Source organism: Mycteria americana, chromosome 7, assembly GCF_035582795.1.
Source record: "Mycteria americana isolate JAX WOST 10 ecotype Jacksonville Zoo and Gardens chromosome 7, USCA_MyAme_1.0, whole genome shotgun sequence".
Taxonomy (NCBI): domain Eukaryota; kingdom Metazoa; phylum Chordata; class Aves; order Ciconiiformes; family Ciconiidae; genus Mycteria; species Mycteria americana.
In genome coordinates, this window is record NC_134371.1 from 50,413,543 (window position 1) to 50,435,217 (window position 21,675).

The window sequence follows — 21,675 nt, forward strand, 5'->3', positions numbered from 1 at the left end:
GTTTTTCACTAGTCATCTTCTCTAGTATACAGTACAGAGCTAATGAAGTGGCAAGACGTCCAGAATTTACTTATAGCACAAGTCACTTTCAAATGGTGCTGAAGTAATCTTATATTTATTTGGGCCGTCCAGCCAGGTGTGTCTACTCCACTCTATCTGTGCCACATTTGGGCAAGAAACATCCCTGCAACATGCATACTGGCTAGGAGGTAGCTTACACTGCCAACTTTTCCCAGAAGAACTACAAGGGTCAGAGGTAGGTTGGATTTTTGTGTGCATTTCCTGCTGGGGTTTTTATTGGTAAGAAAAATATATCCCATTATGCAATGAAGCATGCTTTGCACTTGGGATGGAAGATAACAAGATTCACAGTGATGTTCTGTTCATCTTGCAGCTTATTCCAGTCTCATGCTAGTCCTGTAGAAGGCACCATCACCTCCCACCATCACCTCTTGTCTTCATCAAGAAAGCTTAATTTTTGCTGAGAGGGGACAGCTGTCTGGAGCTTTACTAAACATTCAGAAATACTGGACCAAGGCTACTGAACATCCTCAAAAGATGGTGGACTGATCCTTGAAAAGGAGTTTGAATTTGTTGCTCCATGGTTTTAGTTCTACTGTTCCAGGAACTGATGTTTTTCCTCTACATAAGGAAGAATTAAAGTGTTGAGGTATACAAACCAAGCATTTGGAATGAACTGAGTAGCTGAGAGCCCAGAGTTGAACAAGTAACAGACTTCACACTCCTCTAAATATTAAAGTATTAAACATCACATCCACAACACAGAAGTTCCTTTTTTTCTCTCCAGCTCATCAGCTAAGCTGAATGACACTTAGATTTTTAGACTGCATCCTTGGATGAGGAATTTCCTTTCAAAGGGAGCTCTACCCTTTAAGAATGCTACACAAATACACTTGTTGCAGAGCTAATCTCAGAAGGAAAAATCAGTACTAACTAACATTAGAAAACACTGATCACAAGAGAAGACCCTTAGAAATCAGTTCATTCAAGCATATCTTGGTTTCACTCTTACACTACTGAGTTTCCAGTATCCTGATAGCTGGTATATCTACCACAATAAAGAAAAACATTAAAAATCACAAATACAATAAAGGTGGAGAGGGATTATCCTATTTTCCTCAAAGTACAAAGATTAAGGAGCACTCAGAATTACTACTACATTAAATACTGATATCATGTTAACCTTATTCAGGCCAGCACTCTTCTAAAAATCAAGAAACTTGAAGGGAAAAGAAGTGGCCAGCAGACAAAGGAGAGAGAGGAGAGGTCAGAATCAGTGCAGACTTAACACAGATCAGTGCACCTACAATCCAATTGCTCTAAGTACATATCTTCAAGTACTGAGCTCATGTTTTTTGTTAAGCCTACCACTGGATGGCATCATCTGGCAGATTCCGGGGTGAATTTCAGACAGTACTATGGACTTTATAAGCTGAAGACAAGTCAATCAGCTCATTAAGTAACTTGAGATTTGTTGAGCATGCATTCACTGTATTGTTACAAAATTCCTAATCACATCATCAAGAAACATAAAAAGCCTAGATATATTTTATCTTTAGATTTATTATTATTTCAGAGGCACTTAATGTCTTACATTTATATAGCGCCATTTCCCCCTCCAAAGCACTTTACAGTATTTACATACAGGAATGTTTCCCACCACTGTTGAAATGCAGCCATCTGACTATTACCAGTACCATCTTCAAAGCACCAACAGTTTGAGACTGAAAATATTCATCAGTATTTTGTCTTACTAAGATAGTTCAGAATTCCAATTTACAAACTTCCAACTTGTGCTATTAAAAAGACCTAACAGCTAAAATACAGTATCACAGTGCAATTCTGCAACAGAACTGAGACTTGGTTCATTTTCATTAGATTTTTTTACAATCTTTCATTAGACCAAGTCTATCTCAAAATACTTTAATGTAAGGCCTTTTGAGAATATCGTTCTAAAACATCATTCTTTTTTACTTTCTTCATAAGCCTCCCTTACAATAAGCACAGAAGAGTTATTTTTCTTTCCTTCCAGTATATTTAGAAACACTAAGTCCTGACCCTAAGGAGATACTAGCATCCTCAGTTTCAATGAACTTCAGGGCATCTAAAGGCAAACCTATTCCTCCTTGGTTATGGAGTTGGATTTTTAATTTTTTTTTGTTTTAGTTTTTAAAATAAATCCAAGATTACACAAAAATGTTATTAACCAATTCAATTGTAAAGTACCTTGGGATTGGCTGCTGGGGTGCTATATAAGTGTTCTGTGTGTGGTTTTGCTTGTCAGTGTTAAAAATACATTAAAGTATCCCAACACTACTCCACTGCAAAGTCTGCCCTAGTCACAAGGATAATAGCCACTTTCTCATTTTAGAGATTTTTTTTTTCTTTGTCTCTCTAAAAGGCTACTAAAACATCCCTTCCAAGAGAAGAAGTTGCATTTGTGCTGAGAACTTTCACAAAAGAAAAAAAAAAATAGTATCTGGCATCCCTATTTTCATGGTTACAATTAAAAAAAGACTACCACCTCACATACAGCGTGCTGCTACCTGCTACGTTATGGCTGATGTGAGAATCTGAATGAACAGAAAAAATTAGTAAAATGAGATATCTATTTGCCTTCTTGTGGACCAAGCACAAAAATTTATTCTGGTACCCTATTCTCTTGAATATGCTACACTTCAGAGAGCCTTTTTTGATTTTCATTGATGCATTATACTATGAATCTACTGTGGTCACTAGATTCTTATACCAGGATAGCTGTTTGCATTTGAGCACTATGAAAGAACAGTAGTACTGACAGGTATGGGCAAGAACTATGATAAAAGGAAAAATATTAACAGGTAGCAATTTCAACCTGAAAGATGATGACTAATCAAACTGGGTAAAAATTAACAGACAGCAGTGCATCCAAGTACATATCCATTTTATAAAAAATTGTTTTTGTTTTTAATCTAAACCCTTGATAAAAGATGCACAGAAAACAGATTTATTGCATATTTTATGCATGCCTTCATGTAGTGTATTCCTATATGTTATACGGAACACTAAAAAACTATTAGACCTTCACTGTACAACAGGTATGGCAAATTTTTGTTTTAAAGCCTAAATAGCAATTCAGTTTGAGTTATACTTCTATTCCCTGATCACAAAAATCACCTTGCTGCATTTATGTTTGTCAAAGTCATATGGCAAGCACAGTAATCATTTGTATGGAAAAAAATGGTTACAGTAAACTATTTGAAGAGTTTGGTTTCTTCAAGGGGATTTGGCAGCTGGAACAAGAAAACCAACAGGGACTAGAGATCCTCAGACAACAGCGAGAATCACTGACAAATAATTTGTATCAGAAATCAAGAAACCTCATGACAAATAAGAGAACAACTGCGAAGGACGAAAGCATCATTTTAGGCTTCACAGCCCAGAACACCAAACAGGAAGTACCATTATCACTTACTTTCAAACTCATGTCTGAAGGGCAGCTAAAACCATGAGATCTGATTTTTTGAAGAGAGAGAAAAGGAGGAACTCAGAAAAAGCAACTGCTGTATTACAGGACTGAACACACACAGGACAGACAACAGTCTGCTATTTCACAGATTAACATTTTTGAGACCATTCTAACCCCTACCGATTTCAAGAGAAGAATGATTGGACCCACATTCTTTTCTCTGTTTCTACTTGTGGGAGCCATTCATTTCTTCAGAACTGAAAACATGCGCAAGATTGTCTGATAACAAGGAACATCACTTTTCTTTTCCCTTTTGGTTTTTTGGTTTTTGGTCAGTCCTTTCCTCCCTCAATCTCCTCTCAACTCTTCATTACCATAGTATTTCTCTGACAGAAAAAGGGCAGCTGGGGTGGCGGATGGATGAAGCTCTTGCTAAATTGGGCAAGAATGGGATTGCTGAGCACCAGAGAGAATTGCATGGACAAACAGATGTTAAAGAGAATCCAAAACCCAGCAAAGAACAAGCTTAATTTTTTTAGCAGAAGGAATTAGTTTTGTCTTTTAGGTTCAGTCCATCCTTTATCCGCAAGGGCATATTGGCTACATCACAAGGCTTGGTCAAGGAAAAGGCTTTTTCATTTAACAGGGCACATATCTGAAGATGGGAGAATGTCCTGCATCATGTGAGATAACTCAGAAATATGCATAGAACAGAGCAAAAATCCAAGACTGCTTTGCAGGAACAAGAGAGGTAGCAACCCTAATTTTAACAGGGCTTTTCACTGAAGGGAAAGAAGGTCTACAAAAGTCAAATCAGCTGATTTCAAATGGTTTGCATCCCAGGATGAATCAGGTTACACTGATTTAAGCCCAATTTAATTTAGGCAGGTTTTTAAACCACAAGAATAAGGACATTCTTAGTACATATCAATAATTAAACCAACATATACACAATTAGCAATATCCTACATAATAGTAAACGCTTAACAGCTTGTTTTGGGTTATCCTAGTTAATTTGTTTAAAAAACAAGCTGAGTAGTTTTATTGTACAATGTCTGCCATTCTAAACACTTCCTGTAATCATCAGTCTTTGAAGCAGTTCAGTTCATGACTTTAAGATCCAAATTCAACTGTGTCTTCAGTTATTTTCTTGAACTCGTAGTTTCCTCTGCCATCCATATGCAAGTAAAACTGAAATAAAAGAACATGTTATCAACCACCTAAAAATTACCAGGTCTATAAATGCCTAAATAAATTGTATTTTGAAGTAGTTCTAATGCAAAATCTTAAACTCAGCTAACCAGAGGGTAAGCTTCTCCCACCTCATGTTTCATTAAACTTAATTGCCTCTGGAAAAAGAGTTAACTTTTTGTTCATATCATCCATCGGTCTGCTAATGGTCACACCTAGACTTAACACCGCTATCTTGGCTTTTGTGACAATATACTTAAGGTACACATTCATCTCCGTGTATTAATTCAGCATTTTTCGACACACATACAGTCTGTCTGCATAAGAAGTAGTAACAATAGTAAAATCTTAGTTTGGAAGAAAAGAAGTCCATGTATTAGAGATTAACTTTTTTTAATGTGTAGATATATTAGGCATCTTGAAAGCAAAAACTCCATGCTGTTTACTGGATTCTGGTTCAAGGCTAAGAAAGAAGACTGAAGTATCTAGTGAGCCTTTCATATTTTTAAGGCTACTTTTACAGATACATTTAAGGATTTTTGGTTACTCTTCCCTTCATAACTAGAAGCTTAAGAATATTTCAAATAGTGCAACTGGATTAATAAAGTAAAACCTTCTTAAAAAAAGACAGAACATGACCTAGTAGGATGTAAAATGAGAACACCTTGAATTGTAAAGTCAATTTAATAGAAAGTCAAACAACAAAACCCCTACCACCTACAGGTATCCTTAGCAAAAGCAAAGACTACATACATCATGATGTTTCCAGAGTGACTTTCTGTGGGAGACAGTGAAGAGAGTGATGCCAACCTACATAAAGAATACACACACAAATAAAGCAGTTAGTTTTTCTCATGAGTTAGATGTTACTTATTTTTCAGCATGGTATCAGCTGAAGAGCTTAAATTCATAAACACAAACTTCAAGGCTCTATTATTAACAGTATACATATGTAACCGTAATACAAGATTTTGCAGTAAAAAAAAAAAAAAGGCAGGACGGATTTATCTTTAATTGATTTCACCATTCTTTTGCTCCTAATGATGGCAAAATGTAGAAAGAACTGGGCAAAGGAGGTAAGGTAGGAGGCAGGTAAAACATTAAACCTGGTGATTAAAATAAGTCTACTTTAACAGCAAAACCAGCCAAAACCACAAAAGCTATTAATGAATTATAAACTTAATGTGAATTTAAATTCTTTTTAGAATTTAAAGGTGAATAATCTTCCTCTGTTTCCTTGCAACTCAGTTAATTATGTATCCCTAACAGTAGCACCAATTAAAGGGCAAAATGGCTCTGATGGTAAAACAGGATAACATATTTTCTTTCTGCAAGGACAGATTAACCAGGAATTCTATTTTTCAGTAACATGCATTAGTCGCTTGGCAACAGTAACTCTAAAATAAAAGTACAAATGAACATTCAAGTTAACCGAATAACAAGTATATGCAAAACAGACTTAGAAAATTGTCAGGGTATTGATATTAATGTGGTAAAATTAGTTCAAGAAAGAATGTCCATTCTTCTGCAGAGTCCTTATCTAGTGTCAATTCACTACCGCAGAAAGCTCCTTAGGTTTCCACTTCAAGTTTCAAGCACATATTTCAGTGCATGCACAGTTTTGCTCCATTGCCATTCTGAGAATACTGCTACTCAATAATTAATGTTATTTCAAGTCCACTCTTTCCCAGGCTAGGGGTGTGAAATTGAATTTTATTGATATTTCACATGGCACTACAGGGAATCTGAAAAGGTGAGTATAAGAGGGAAAGGAAAAAGAAAACTATATTTAATATCATGTTTTCCTACAGTGCTTGGCTTTTCATATCTCAAAATAGATGGAAATGTGAATTTCCAGCCTTTCACTTCTGTTGACATGGCCAAAAGAAACAACAAAAAAGTATAAAATTTTAGATTATTTGATCTTCACTTGACATTCTAAGAGTTTATCTGGAAAAGTAATGTTACTTACCAGTTAAGTAAGAGTTCTCTGATATACGGAGGCCACATGTACTTCTAAATTATATTAACACTACAAAAGAATTACTGAATTCTAGTGTGCATAAAGGGTCCTTACATGCCCTTCTAAGCCTTTTTTTTTTTTGTAATCTGCACTAGGCATAAGGAAGAGTGCATCTTGCATCATTTTAAGTTTCTGTTAACATACAGAAGTATAATTCTAGCAACAAAGAGCTTACCTTTCGGCAGTGGCTGTAGATGTAGCCTTCTACATCAACGCTAACAGCACTGGTGCATTCATCCAGAATTGCAAACTGAGGCTTATGATAAAATAACCTTGCCATCTGGAATGCAAACCAAAACACTACTGTGGATACAGAACTACAACCAACAATGCAGTGTTAGAAGTTAAACTAAGAATTAGTGTCCAAAAATGTACTGTGGCAAGGGAATTTCTTTTAAGTTGGCACCCACTGAAGCCTGACAATCTGAGAGCTGTATATCATCTTTCCTTTTTTTTTTTTTTCAAAAACCAATTATTTTAGAACTTCTGTTTATATAACTGAAGTGTAAGGTGTGGTAAAAGGGCAACATTTCCTATTGAATTTTGAGTACAATAGGCACTATTTTAGGCTGTTTTCTCAGTATTCAGGTATTACACATTTTGGGGGTTTCTTCTTTAAGTAAAATATTTAGATTTTAAAAAATTGCTTACAATTCAGATTACATTTTCAACCTACGTCCTGTATTTGTTAAATATGTATGCTTTTGAGACATACTGCCATTCTCTGTTTTTCTCCCCCGCTGAGTACATCCATCCAATCCTGAACACTATCCCAGCCTCCTTCACGTTCCAAGATTTGACCCAGCTGGACATTGTCCAAGTACTCCTTCAGCACCTTTTATTGAAACAGGAATGACAAATAGACCTTAAGTGAACTTAATAAAGAAATTATTGAAAAAGGTTATAAAGGGTTATACTGGTGTACTATCAACCCTGATAAATATTAAAAACAAACTAAGTGCAGTGTTTTTAATACCAATTTCAGTATTTTAAAATCTGAAGCATTACTCATCTTAAGCAAGACAAAGTGTTAATGAACTGATTATCATTACCTGATCAGAAATCCCTTTCTTTCTCTGCTCTTCTAAAGTATCTGGATATATAACTTGATCTCTGAGCGTTCCAAGAGTCATATATGGTCTCTGAGATACAGTTAGAAACAGAAAGGTATGTCAAATATTTCTAAACATAGTCAAACCAGGAAGAAAGAGAATACTACTGTCAATTAAAGTACTTTGCCTCACCTGTGGAACATAGAACAACTTTCCTCTTACAGGTTTTGTTAAACGGCCACCAAACAAAGGCCACAACTGCAACAAGAAAAAGGTTTAAACTTGACCAAAAAAGTCCAATTACAACAGTGCTTTGGATTCTCCTCCATTTATTTAAAAAAGTTCCCTTACCTCACCAAGTACACGAAAGAGTGAGCTCTTCCCACACCCATTTGGCCCACAAATCAGAACGTTTGCACCAGATCGAACCTAAAAATGCAAAGCCAACACATTAAAAGGGTAGTGAGAAAGTACTGGTGAAAGCTTCTACAAATAAGACGACAAGGTGGTATTCTCATAGGCTTGTTGACATTAAAATGGGTAATTTCCACCAATAATGTTTTTTTTTCCAACTAGTTTAGCACCAACTGCAGCTGGAAGACGACACACTTGTAACAAACATTTTTTGGGAAAATAGCTTATTGCCTTTTTTTTTTTTTTTAACTAACATGATGATTAATTTTGTTCAAATTTAAGCACATCATATAAGCACCTCTCCATTTTTGTTTGCACGTTGTTTTATAAATCAGATTACCTCTGAAATTATAATCTTCACTTCAAAAATTTTATATGAATATAGCTTTTTACGATATTAAAAAACTTACCTCAAAGTTAAGGTCTTGAATCAAAACATCTCCATTAGGTGTCACCAAAGGAACATGATCAAACCTATTTGTATTGCAACATTAAAAACCAAGCAAACAAACAAACAAAACAAAACCAAAAATCAGTTGCCTAAAAGCAGCTAAATACTACATGCTTACTCAGAGATTTAAGGAATAGGGCAAGACTTCAGCAGTAGTTCATTCAGTACACTGTCCCAGTTTCCAACTATTAACAGCTAAGGAAGTTCTTGAACCAAAAGTGGTATCCTAACGTTTAACAAACATCTACAGATTTTTTTTTTCCTTCATATATTTGTTTTTTAACTCCTTCTAAGCCTTTGGTCTCCAAAACATCTTGTGGGTATAAACCTACATTTAAGGATGCACTTCATTTTAAACCTGCTAGTGGAAGTGTATTCTATTAGTTCGAGGATACACAACGAATGACTTCTCTGCTCACCTCCCCCTTGCTTTTTTTTTTTTTTTAAATAATAAGAATAGCTCTATCATCTCCTTTCCCTCTTCCCTTCCTATTTCCCCTCTGCTCCACTATCTGCTTTCTACATTGAGCAGATTGAGGCTATTTAATCTCTTAACTGGCTTTACTGTATGCCTTTAAGTAGTACTACTATGTCAATACTATGTTCCTCAGACTGCAAAGAAGTGAGGAATTGACTGCTACTTGAGTACATCAATGAACTGTCCAAACATACAGAAATACAAGCAAATATTTTGAAACTGAATACAGACTTGCCGCTGATTTCTACAGCTCAATTACATCATGGAATAAAATCTGCAACCAACATATTTCTAAGAAGAAATTTGATAAAGTGTTAACAAAATGGTCTAGGAAGTCATATTCCAAAGGACAGCAGGAAATGTTACCAAAAAGGCTACGTCCAGACAGCATATTATGTCTTCTGCTAACATGAGAGGACAAGGACTGACCTACAGAATAGAAATGCTGAGCAGGAGGGAGGTGGAATTATCTGGAAATAAACTATAGTACAACAGGAATTGCATATTTTAATAATGTGTATTAAAACCTCTATTAACAGTGGTAGAGGGAAAGACTTAAAAGCCAGACTACGTTAAAAATATTGAAGTTGTGGAAACTTTGTAAACATACTTGATAAGGTTATCAGCGTTGATAATTTCTCCAGATCCAGGTATCAAAGGCAAAGCTTGTTTTTTATCTCCATCTTAAATTAAGGAAAAAGTATTAGAGACCGGAGCACTACATAGAGATGCACATATTTCATATTATGTCACATCTACCTTTTTCTTGCGACACCATAGTACGCTGATATTTGCCACTATTCAAGTCCTTCAGAACTTGCATTAATTCTGTAATTCGAGCTGTGAAACTAAAATAAATAAACGACCTATAAGTAATTAATCTTTAGAAGTTTTGGAAATCCATAGAAGCTCTAATGAGTACTCTATTAAACTGTCAAAATGACAAAGTTACTCAACCCAGCATAGAAACAGAATGTTTACATTTTAGAGTTGCACTGAGGTTTTCCAATATTCACAATATTTACAAGAACCTTTTCCTGTATTTGATAACTTTTCTTCTTAGGATGTAAAAAAAAAAAAAGAATAGTTTGGTAAATAATCAATACATAATTGATTTACGAGCATTTGACAATGTCTTTTCAATCAAACATTCAAACTCTATGCTGCTACTATTCAGATATGAAATTACTAGTGGACGTAATTAGCACGTGTTCAAATACGTTTTCAGCATAAAATGTTTTTAATTTCTAGATTTTTAGGGTGCTGCAATAAACAAAGCAGATAAAGTAATTTTGTTTTAGTTCTACAGTCAGTTTCTTAAAATGAGATGAGAAACAGCAATAACATAACTTTAAGAAAGACTATTTTACGCAACCACTCTTAAGCTTACCCAGCCAATCTTGTCATTTCACGGCCTGCTAGGACTATTCTGCCCAAAGCTTGAGACATTCTCAGTAACATTCTTCCACTTTGGTAGTAATCCTAGAGTAGAAGAAAGTTTCTTTATGTGGACTAACAAAATTTAAATTCGGGAAATTGTTTTAATTCTGTTCTATTTACCTCCAAAAGTTCTGCGTGAGTACTATTCTGATGACGAGGATCGGCCAGGTTCAAAAATGGACGACTAACAACTAGGTAACCAACCACAGTGGCAAGGTCTGCAGTTTAAGAGTAAATATTAAGCTACACATTAACTGAAGCAATAAGAAAAAAAGAGAATTCTCATGTAAAAAGTTTAGCACTTTATTATTTACAGCAGTCCATTAGCACTGGACAAAACACTTACATTTGGCAATGATAGTATCAATGAAACCCATAGAGAACCGGAACAGGATGAAATTATGCAAATGTTCCACCTGGTAAGTTACAGAAGAAAAGAGGTCAAACTATATTACCTGTTTTACTATCTTTTATTATTTTACAGAAGTTTGATTCCAAATATAGTTATTTTTTAGTAAGTCAAATATACCTCAACGACATCTGTCACCTAACTGTGACAACCACTGCACAAGTATCCCTGCTCGCAAAGACTTGCGCTCTAGATCGAACAACCTACATGTGAAACTAAGCAGCAAGAGAACAGTAATTGTGGTGGGTGAAAAGGAGGTCAGTGGCAAGAGAAAGACCATTCTATCAGAAACTTGTGTTCTGCTTATAGCCTACTAGTTTATTTTTAAATCTAATGACTGTAGCAGCATAAACACCAAGCCACTATAATTCAATTTACATTAATATATGTCAAGAATCACCATGATAAAATTTATTGAAGTTTTGCTTAGAATGTTTTAAAAGATAAAAGAAGTCTTACCAGTTTACGGAAGGTTTTGTGGATAGTCTGTTTTTCTCTCAAGTTTCCATTATAAAAAGCAATTTCTTCACTAAAAAAAAAAAAAAAAAAACCAAAAAAACCAAAAAACCAAAAACCACAAAAACCAACAAAAAAACCACCACCACCAAACCCACAAAGAATGCAACTTCATTTTGTTAAAGACAGTTTTTCAAAAAGTCAGCCATAAAACCCAGGAATATAGTTCCTTCAGTTACCTTATGAAATAAGAGCTTGTACTTTTTCACAACAGTAGAACATAAGCTTATTATACCCCAGCTACAGTTTGTCTTTTGAATTAGGAATATAACACACATACAAATTATTTAATAATAATCTGCATAAAAATGCAAACATTTTGCTCAGAACTGATCAGACTTTCCAAATATATTTTAACATACAGCTTCCATTTACACCACAGTAGTACTTTGTCACTTATATCTTGCCATCCAAGTAAATCTATACCTGTTTGTAATAAGCCGTGAGTTGACGTATCTGTACTCCCCTTCATATTTTTGTTCTATAATAGTCATCTTGCCAATTGGTCTCCTTAAACGTGTAAGGAAAAACCCTGAAACAATCAAGTACGCCATCATGCTAGCTGGACCCTGTGAATATCAAAAAAGAATAAAAGCTTACCATCTAGATGGTCTCAAACTGCAACATCTGTACCCAAAATGCTCAGAAAGCACAAATCCCTTGATTCTCACCTCCCACGTGTCTACATTACCAATTCAATTACTCTTGCAATTCCCATCATGTTCCTTTCTTTTGTGCTGTAGATACTGTTTTACTAATTTTACTAATTCTCTGTCCCCAGATGCCCTTCCCATCCCAGCCTTCTACTCAAGTTTTACTACTCAGCCAGTGCGATCTCCATGTTCCACTGTCCTAGCTTATTTCACTAATAATTTCCTGGTCCTTTCTCATTGCCTCTCCTTCATTTCTACCTACTTCTTTTTCTCTGTATTTGCTACACTGTCATAACAGTCAATATTTCAATCCATTCCCTTCTTTGATCCATACATCTCCAACACACTTCCTGTTTCTCTCAAGCAGTCCTGGTAGGGATCTCTTACTCTTCTGAATCCTAAGCTGCAATAGACCAGGGCTCCCAAACAGCATGCTTACATATTACTGAAGTGTGGCATGGCATAAAACCAAGGCATAAACTGAATTTGGCATAAACTCCCTGTAATAACTAAGTATTATAGAGAACAATGCAAAGACATCTGAGACTGGAAAAATTACCAAGGTTCAGCTAAGCCTTACTGCAGTCTATTTCTACAAAATCCACATCATGTGTCCCAGAGTTACGTCTTGTCAAACCCTGAACATTTTTGATAATGTATCATTTTACTAAGCTGAAGAATTATTTCTGTAATGATTCATCTGCGGGGGGAGGAGGGAGAAGAATATAATGGTCATACAGCTCAATGCAAGGAATGGCTCACCTTTATAGAGGCTGTAAAGAAACAGAAAGCTTATTTTCTCTCTTAAATGGAAGTCACGCAAGATAAAAGCAGCCAGAAGGGTACTGCACTAAATGGGATTCCCAAGTAACTGCTAGAAGAAAATAAAGACCTTTCTTGTTTCTTAAAATAGTTGATCAAATGCCGGCAAATTCTGTTTTTTATTTTGCTTGCCTCAAGATATAGAGCACTACCGCATACAAAACATTAAGTGTAAAGGCATATTTTCAGTATATCCCTTCAAATAATGGATGAATCTTTAACTAACATCTAGAGTCCTCAGACTCCAAATAGGTACAAGGCTATAACCGAAGAAGGGAAAATTTGCTTATAGCGCTAAAAACTCCGCTCAATTTACCTGAGCTCCTATTGCACTTGTTAGCTTGAAGATATACAAAACTATATCCAAGAAGGGCTGTAAGAGAAGCATAGAAAAAAAGCATTAGAACACCAACATAACACAAATATAAAGCAGTCCAGAAACCACCAACCACCCCAAGAATAGTTATAGCTCTGCATTAAAAGCACAAGACTGGTTAACCTATTATACAAGCTAAATGCTAAAACAAAAGGAATCTCAGCCACATGACATTTTCCTGAAAACATTCACTCAAGAATTGAGCATAAAAGCATCATGATCTTCAGATAAAGTACATACCGTATAAAAAAAGTACTTCACCATTTTAGGTCTGTAATAACACTCTGCTCACTAAGCAAAATTGGAATTCTTAACTGAAGTAATCGTGAGAAATACCAAGCAGAATAATGCTATATAGTTCACTATGTACCTGATAGAAGCAATGTTCCAATTTGCAAGCAGCCTGTTCCATACACACTCTCTCAAAGCTAGAGCAGCTGGACCACAGGTTTTGTAGCCAGAAGTTTTTGAACAAATCAACTTGTATTTTGCTTTATACCTCTGCTTGTATGAACAACATAGCATCAAAAAAAATTTAGTCTAAAAATTTCAATAGTATTCTACTTCATTACCTAAAACCCCTAAAATTTACACTAGAAACAGAGACAAGTGCTTATTCAACCACACCTCCCTAGCCAAAATAATATTCATATTGTATGGTAAAAATATACCTTTTTAATAAAAGTATACTAAAAGCTAGCCATTGGTTTTCTTCTGAAACGTAACTAGCTGAGAAAGCCTACTCATCACTGCTCATCTGCAAAAGAATGTGTTAAGTTCTTTAAAAGAAAACTTAATACAAATTGTAACAATCCACAATAGTGCTTTAGCAGAGGTCATGGAAACCACAGAGTGTGAAACTATCATAAACAATTTTTTTTAGCATCATAATCCAAGCAATACACATATAAATGCAAGCAATTATTTTGAGCTCTGACATCACATCCTAAACATCCACAGCTATTACTCAAAGTTCTCTCTGAAAAGACCTACCTTGCTGAGGTTCGAGTACAGGTCCACTACACTGTTACAGAATTTTTCCACATCCTGTGTAAGGAGTTGATCTGGATTAGCTATTCTGTTGTCCAGATTTCCCATTTTGTAGTATGTATAAGCTCTGAAACAAAACAATGGCAGAAAAAAATTCACTACCTAGGATCTCAAATCACTGGAACCCCCCTGCTTCATACAACTGAGATGGAAAGTAGTGCAAACATTAAATGACTGTATGGATTCAACATGGCTTGTGCTTCTGCCTGACTAGATCCACATTAAATCCTGCAGAACTGTTTAGGCTCCAGGATGTCTTAGTAGAAGCTCAGGCCCGTGCTGCTCTATGCACTGCTGCTGCACTTAGAGTTAGAAAACCCTCACAAACTCTGCATCAGCACATCTGACAACCAAAATTCAGTGCAGAAGGACATAAGCAGCTACTCAAGTTCATGCATCCAATTCAGGCTGCAAGATTATTAGCCCTATATGAAAGCAACTGAAGTACTTTGGGAGCTGACCCAGTAATGGAAGCAGTACAGTGCACTATTGTTTTTCCTAATTGAGCCAACTTTGCTGTCTTTATATCTGTGCCATATACAACCTGGACAAGCCACTCATCCTTAACTGCAAGTTAATTGCAACCAAAAGCCTTTTCTGAACAGTACACCCAACCTATTAAGCACCTTGCTCCCTTCTTACTATGTACTTAAAATGATTTGGTTTGATTTTAATCAATTTAGTTTTTAAAACCCTTAGACATTAACAAGGTGTTACTTACTTAAGATATTCCTCGTACAGGTATCTGGTAAGCCTTACTCGGAAGCAAAGTTTCAATTCATTCAGACCATACTTCAGGAAGTTATTCACTAAGGAGATCTAAAATAAGAGACCATATTTCAATATTTAGCTAACAAAATTTAATATACTTAGATCAGTTTGCAGCATAGATTGTGCAAACACTTTAGAACAGGTGAATTCTCCCCTTGAAGTCAATAATACTATTAACACACATAACACCAACCATATAGCATCTGCAGGACCACTGATTAGGTTTCTGTCTACATTTCTGAAAACTCCAGTTCCCAGTGGATCTCACCACATCAAAGGATTTAATATAAAACTATGTTCATATAGCGTATCTTCAGCTCTTCTGACAAGCTCTAGAAAAGAGCTACCGTTTGACAATCACTACCTTAAATTGATCAAATAATTTTTAAATCTATTGTAAACCAATTACATTATCTATTAGGTAGTAACAATTATTTCTATCTGGGGCAGGTCAGAGCTGTTGACAAGCTGAAGGGAAATTAAAAGGTGGAAAAAAACATAACAGTTCTCAGAAGAAGCTATAAGAAATACAAAAATTAAAGACTAAGAAGGAATCGTCATCTTCAATGGCGTCAAGAGAATCCCACACCTACAACGTTGAAACATCACCCAATCCATAAGATGTTACTATGCAGTACTACAGACGGCACGTTAAGCTATCAGTCAAAATCGCCATCAACAAAACCAACCTGAAAACCTAAACATATCTGTCAGAAAAATAGTAGCAATCAACAGGGAAACATGCGGATAAAGTCTCCCACACACTGGAGCCAGAAAATGAAATCCATCTTAATACAGACCTGCGTGTAAAACAACTAGTTTCCATGGGTTTTAAGACACTCATTTGAGATCTTTTCCTCACATTCTTAATTTACATTTAAAATATGTTCTACTAAAAGGCTGGCACAAGAAAAGCACTTACAGCAGGCATTGCGGTGATGAAGTTGAACAAGTATTTCCTGAAGTCTTTTCTGCTGCGGCCAATGATAGCACTGTAAACGACCATCAGCTAAGAGTTAGTTGCAAGAGAAACAAGGAAGTATAAGCTAGCATGTCTGAAGTGGACAAATTCTCAGTGGACCACACAGAGGTAAAAAAAAATCATCATGGAAACACGTAATATCAGCTGTAGGATCAAGTATGACAGACTTCTGTAAGTTAAGTGGTAAGTGACAGACTAAGCAATTATCTCCCTTCTGCTCCTGCAGTAACTGCCTGCATTAAGGGCTCAGAAATTCATGGCACAGAATACCAGGTCGTTTCCTTCTTTGCTTTCATAGATTCTCACAAGAGAGGAACAAAGCAGTCCTTCCATTCTACAAAGCACTGAAAGACTCTCCTGAAATACAATATCATTTTGAATTACACTTCAAGACAAATTCTGACTTGCTTCAATTAGCAACAACAGCAACAAGAATAATCAGTCTAGAAAACACTTCCTAAAACATTAAGACAAAAAGCATTGTGTTTCTCAATCTAAAGAGCAAACAGCTCATTAGGAAGAAGTAACAGTCCTAATATCCAAACAACATGTCTGAGTCTATGCCATAGAACCACTATGCCACTATTCTGAAGTGCCCTCTTGGACGTTCAGATCAACATAAGATTTAGAGCCTTCAGTGTACAAAATGTGACCAAAAGAACTGAAAATCATTTAATACATAAATTTTGGTTAAAAAAAAAAAAATTGTGTCCAACAGCAGAAAAACAGTTGATTAAAAATGAACTTTTTTCTTTCAGAAAATATAAGGATCCCCCTCCCCCAAAAACTGCAACTATATCAATTTTCCAACTGTTTCATGTCTGAATGTGTGTTCTGACAGATTACTTCCCCTGTTAAACACAAGAAAGAATGTTTAAAAATAACAAGTTTATAGATACCTTTCAATGACTGTTCCATTTTGAATCATCCAAATATCACAATATGTGCGGACTACCAGCATCACAGCAATAAGCAGCAAATAACCTGTCTAGTACAAACATACAAGCGTAACAGTTAAACAATGGATAAAATTCACCACTTTTTCCTAGTAAGTGGTCCAACCGCATCTAAGCAGAAAAATATGACCCTGCTGCCCCCAGCTAATGCAATATTTGCTTACTTTGCAGGAGACACATTAGCATACAATATTTTTAATAGAATACTGATTACATTTTTATGAAGAAACTTTGTCTTTTAAAAGGTGTATTTGGTTGATACACATACTGGACACATCTTATAAGATGGAAGACTGCAGGGATAAAGAAGTTACTGCTATTCCGAGACACTTTTCTGCTATAAGCACAGGGTCATACAGGTCGCAAGGGACCTCTGAAGGTCACCTACTCCACTCCTCACTCAAAACAGGGCCACTAGTAGGCAGTCACACCTTGTACCATTGATCAAAAACCAAAAGTCCAGCCAGTTGTCCATCCACCTCGTTGTCCAGTCATCCAGCCAATTCAGTTTGCCTATCAGGGTGCTAGGGGAGACGTTAGGCTCAAGGCCTCGCTAAAACCAAAGTATTCAACATCCCCTGTTCTTCCCTTATCCACACTGCCAGTCATCTCATCACTGAAAGCAATCAGGTTAGTAAGGCATGATCTGCCATTCATAAATCCAGGCTGGCTGTTTGCAGTCACTTTTTTGTCCTTCATGTGGTCGGAGTTAGCTTCCAGAAGGATTTGCTCACAGCCTTACCAGGAATATGGTAAAGCTGACCAGCCTGTAGCTGCCAGTATATTCGGTTTTGAAGATGGACATGCTGTTTGGGTTTTTTGGGGATTATCAGTAACCTCTTCTGATGGCCATGACCTTTTGAAGTTGATGGAGACCAGCTCTGTCAGCTCTCTCAGAAGCATTCCCATCCATGCTTCTGCCTTCTGTGTACTTCCTTTTTGTGAATGAGCCGTCGAAGGTCCCTGTTCATCCAGGCTAGCTAGCTGCCATGCTTGTTCTACATTCTGTACATTGGAATTCATTGCTCTTGTGCCCGATGTATGTTGAAGTTCTAATATATTACAGTTCATCACTTAAGTTCTGAGCTCAACTAATGCTCTTTTAAAAAAATGTAAGTGTTCTGGAAAGCATGAGAAAGATGCTGAGGGAAACAATTTTACCTTGCTAAATTCTAGTCTGCATAGCTGTCCTGAAATGATGCTAACAGACTTTTTGACAAATTCACTTTCTAATAAGGGTTGGCCTAGATATAAGTTACAAAAGCAAAATTATGGATGAACAGCATGCTATTTAAAGATAAGAAGCATTTGCACAGAGAAGTATACTACCTTGCATCGAATCAAACAAAACCTGGATGTCCTTTTAAAAGAAGATATGCTACAGATAGCAGTTATTAGCTGACAGTAAATGGCTTACCTTGAAACCAGAATGAACTTTTGAATTGAAACCAGAATGCAACTTTTTAGTGATCTAACAACTGAACATACATGTAGATTTTTATATTGATATGTTGCTATTTTAAAACATATAGTATAATTTAGTCCTATTCAAGCAAGGTATATGCTTTTGTTTAAATTCTGATGTAATTACAAAAGAAAACTTGACTCCAAAAATGCTCATTTTTATTTGTTACTGCAGGCAATGCTTACCTCTTTACAAAGTGTTCTAGGGACCATTATTTTCAGGATTCGACATATTCTTGCAAAAAACACTCTGTCCACCATTGCTCGCTCCTTTTTTCCCTCTTTCTGCTTCACATAGAACAAGCAAAACAAGAAAAGTGAGATTTTTTGGTAACGTATTATTTAAATGTTGATGTGGTATTTTCCCTATCCAAGTTATCTACAGCTACCTTTCTTCTGCAGCATTTGCAATATTTTCCTCCAATTTAAGACTTGCTTACACAAGTTAAATGAAATGTAAGAATTGGGAGCATATGCCCTCACAGCTAACAGAAATCCTAAGTAAGAGTACTAAGCTATCAAAACAAATTGCAATAGGAAGTAGCTGCCATGATACAAAATAATATTTATTTCAAATCTATGTTAAAAGTGATACACAAACAATGCAGACCATAGCATTAAAACATCCAATTACAATGCAATCTGCCATCTCTTAACATTGCTTGTCTCTAGAAGACACTATCAGCCAGTATTTTTAAAGATGCCTTCCATTATTTGTCTAGACCATCAATGGTTTGAACCCCTTGACTGTACAGCCCAAACTTGCTTCAAGTGAAACCAGAACTTGTTATTCCTTTAAAAACAGTGCAACACACTCCTAGTGAGCTAAATCTACCAGACTCAAAACCCCTCCTGTACCCAAACACTTTTTATTTGGGTCAGTTGTATTTGTTTACCCTATATAACCCAAATCTTCTGTCTCTACTAACCTGAATACCTTTTAAAAAGCTAAGGTCCAGGTATCTTTTCTTTCTTTCCTTTTACAGTTGTGACATAAGGATTCAGTCCTGAAAACAGACTAAAAGGGCATACGTGTGTACTTAAAACAAGTCCTGTCTAATCAACCTAATTCTGCTATCTTTGCTACCCAAGGCTCATGTGAAGCACAAGGTATCAACACCTATAGTAATACTACAACATACTCAGACAGCAAACCTGAAAGAAAAAACTAGGGAGACAGGATATGGAAGACAAAAAAAGTAGCCTGTGATTCACCATTAATCAACTCAGACAATCCTATCAAGCACTCTATTTTTTTTATTTCTAAGGATGATTAAACCACAGAAACTTGCACAAAGACCCCAACTTAACCTCTTCACTTACTGTTTACATATGCAACATGATGGGCAACAAGTGCAAGCTCTCAGCCCCACCAAACACAAATTTACTCTGAATGCACTGTGAATAAGCCTACACCTGTTTTTCATGGGATTAAGTCAACTATAGTCCTGTCCTTTTCAAAAAACTATGTGAACACAAGCTACAGATAAAAATTCTAGCCAGATCAGATGCTATATGGTAGATGATAAAAATATTTCAATTAAAAATTATTTACACAAAAATTCAAGCAATCCCAACAACTAAAGACTACTGTCCAGGCCTAATGAAGCATGACCCTACACACGTTATTGCTTTTCTGTAATAGAAATGACAAACACAATGTTTGATGTGCAAAATTTCTAGGAGTACCTGACTAAACATATTTGATGTCTGATCTGAACCTGTTCTTCCTTTCTATTCATCTCATCTCCATTTCTACTTTTGTGTTGCACTTAAATTAATTCCAATATCTTCTTTCCCAGAGGTTTTTTTTCCTTAGACTGTTAATTCCTCATTCAGTATAATTATATCCAAGATGGGTAAGAATAAGAGAAGGCTAGTTAAGACCTTTAGAAATAGGTATAGCTATGCAACATACAAGTGTTTATGGCAGATAGTGCAGTCAAGGTCTGGCTAGAAGTTAACACGATGCTTGCATACAGCTTTATATTTATCCAGTGCAAGCCTTTTCTTAAGTTTTCAGCGAAGACGGAAGTATGCAGACTAGTTATCTATTCATACCATCATATCACCCAATATTTCCAGTTATGGGCTCTGCCCTTTGAATTAACTGTTGTATTTTATTTGAACATGAAAAAAAACCTTGACTTATAGGGATATAATCTATCCTTTTCAAATAAATGAATTAACAAACACACAAAAGACCAGGGAAACGCCAAACCTTCTACCAGAAGTTTGAAGTACTTTTTAGAAATGGTCAGACTCTACATCTTGTTCCATGCTTTTTTCTTTTAAATAAAAAGCAAATACAAGTCATACAAAATCTACAGGCACCTTGTTTGTTGCTATGCGTACAGCCAAACTTACAACACTAGTCCTTAAACATTCATAAGGCACAAAGAGATGAAAAAGCACTCGGTATACATCAAGCACATATCATTATGCAGTCAAACTTCAGCCATATGTGATTAACCTGATTCTTCCACTTGTTTCACCACTGCAAGTCTGAAAGTATCATTCAAACCACACTTGCACCATAGCCATCATTCTGTCCAAAATAAAACTACAATTACGGGACTTAAAGTTAAAAATATTACCAGTATTACTTCAAATTATCAAAAATATATTACATGAAGAAAGAATTACCTCATTGTTCTGCAACGCTTGGTTTCCCCTTCTTTTACTGCAGAGGAAAAAATATTTTACTTGTTATTAACACACATTTCTTTGTCTTGATCTCTACACAGAAGAGACAAAAAGGAAAGTTTGGGAATATATCCCTATCTATTTCTTTCAAAGCAGTACAGTGTCTTCACAAGAGGTCTACCTTTTATATCAAACTTTTGTGTTGTTTTTATACTATTTCAATGAAACCTTACTCCTTCCAGCATTCAGTTTCATGTAGGGAAACTGTCTCCCTTTTTCACCTCCGAGTTTTGCTTTACTTTGGCTTTTGTACCATGAACTCCCAGTGTTTTTATGTTTCTAACATATACTTTGCAAGCATGGCTACATGGTTCCACTGACCACAAACAAAAACTAGACAAATGCAGATTCAGCAATCCAAGCAACCCAACTTTGATGTTTTTGCACTATCTACATAAGCCAACCAGATTTGTTTTGCATTGTATTTGACTTTCAAATAACACATTTTACTA

The 21,675-nt window shown here is 35.8% G+C and overlaps 1 protein-coding gene across 2 annotated transcripts in view; it reads right to left on the bottom strand.

Annotated features, from left to right (window-relative positions):
- Nucleotides 1–1,564: 1,564 nt before the first annotated feature.
- Nucleotides 1,565–21,675, bottom strand: part of ABCD3 (ATP binding cassette subfamily D member 3) — a 33,968-nt gene continuing 13,857 nt past the window's right edge. The window contains exons 2-23 of one of the 2 annotated variants that reach the window (XM_075508330.1): nt 21,164–21,200; nt 18,704–18,802; nt 16,997–17,085; nt 16,038–16,107; nt 15,066–15,163; nt 14,288–14,411; nt 13,235–13,291; nt 11,870–12,012; nt 11,387–11,456; nt 10,865–10,934; nt 10,639–10,736; nt 10,469–10,560; nt 9,838–9,926; nt 9,689–9,761; nt 8,560–8,623; nt 8,087–8,164; nt 7,928–7,993; nt 7,736–7,825; nt 7,399–7,518; nt 6,859–6,963; nt 5,414–5,470; nt 1,565–4,660 (exon numbers count right to left, since the gene is read on the bottom strand). In XM_075508330.1, coding sequence (XP_075364445.1) covers nt 4,583–4,660; nt 5,414–5,470; nt 6,859–6,963; nt 7,399–7,518; nt 7,736–7,825; nt 7,928–7,993; nt 8,087–8,164; nt 8,560–8,623; nt 9,689–9,761; nt 9,838–9,926; nt 10,469–10,560; nt 10,639–10,736; nt 10,865–10,934; nt 11,387–11,456; nt 11,870–12,012; nt 13,235–13,291; nt 14,288–14,411; nt 15,066–15,163; nt 16,038–16,107; nt 16,997–17,085; nt 18,704–18,802; nt 21,164–21,200 — 1,867 coding nt within the window. In that variant the 3' untranslated portion in view covers nt 1,565–4,582. Of the gene's footprint in view, nt 4,661–5,413; nt 5,471–6,858; nt 6,964–7,398; nt 7,519–7,735; nt 7,826–7,927; nt 7,994–8,086; nt 8,165–8,559; nt 8,624–9,688; nt 9,762–9,837; nt 9,927–10,468; nt 10,561–10,638; nt 10,737–10,864; nt 10,935–11,386; nt 11,457–11,869; nt 12,013–13,234; nt 13,292–14,287; nt 14,412–15,065; nt 15,164–16,037; nt 16,108–16,996; nt 17,086–18,703; nt 18,806–21,163; nt 21,201–21,675 lie in introns of both variants that reach the window. The other variant, XM_075508329.1, reaches the window with a different exon arrangement.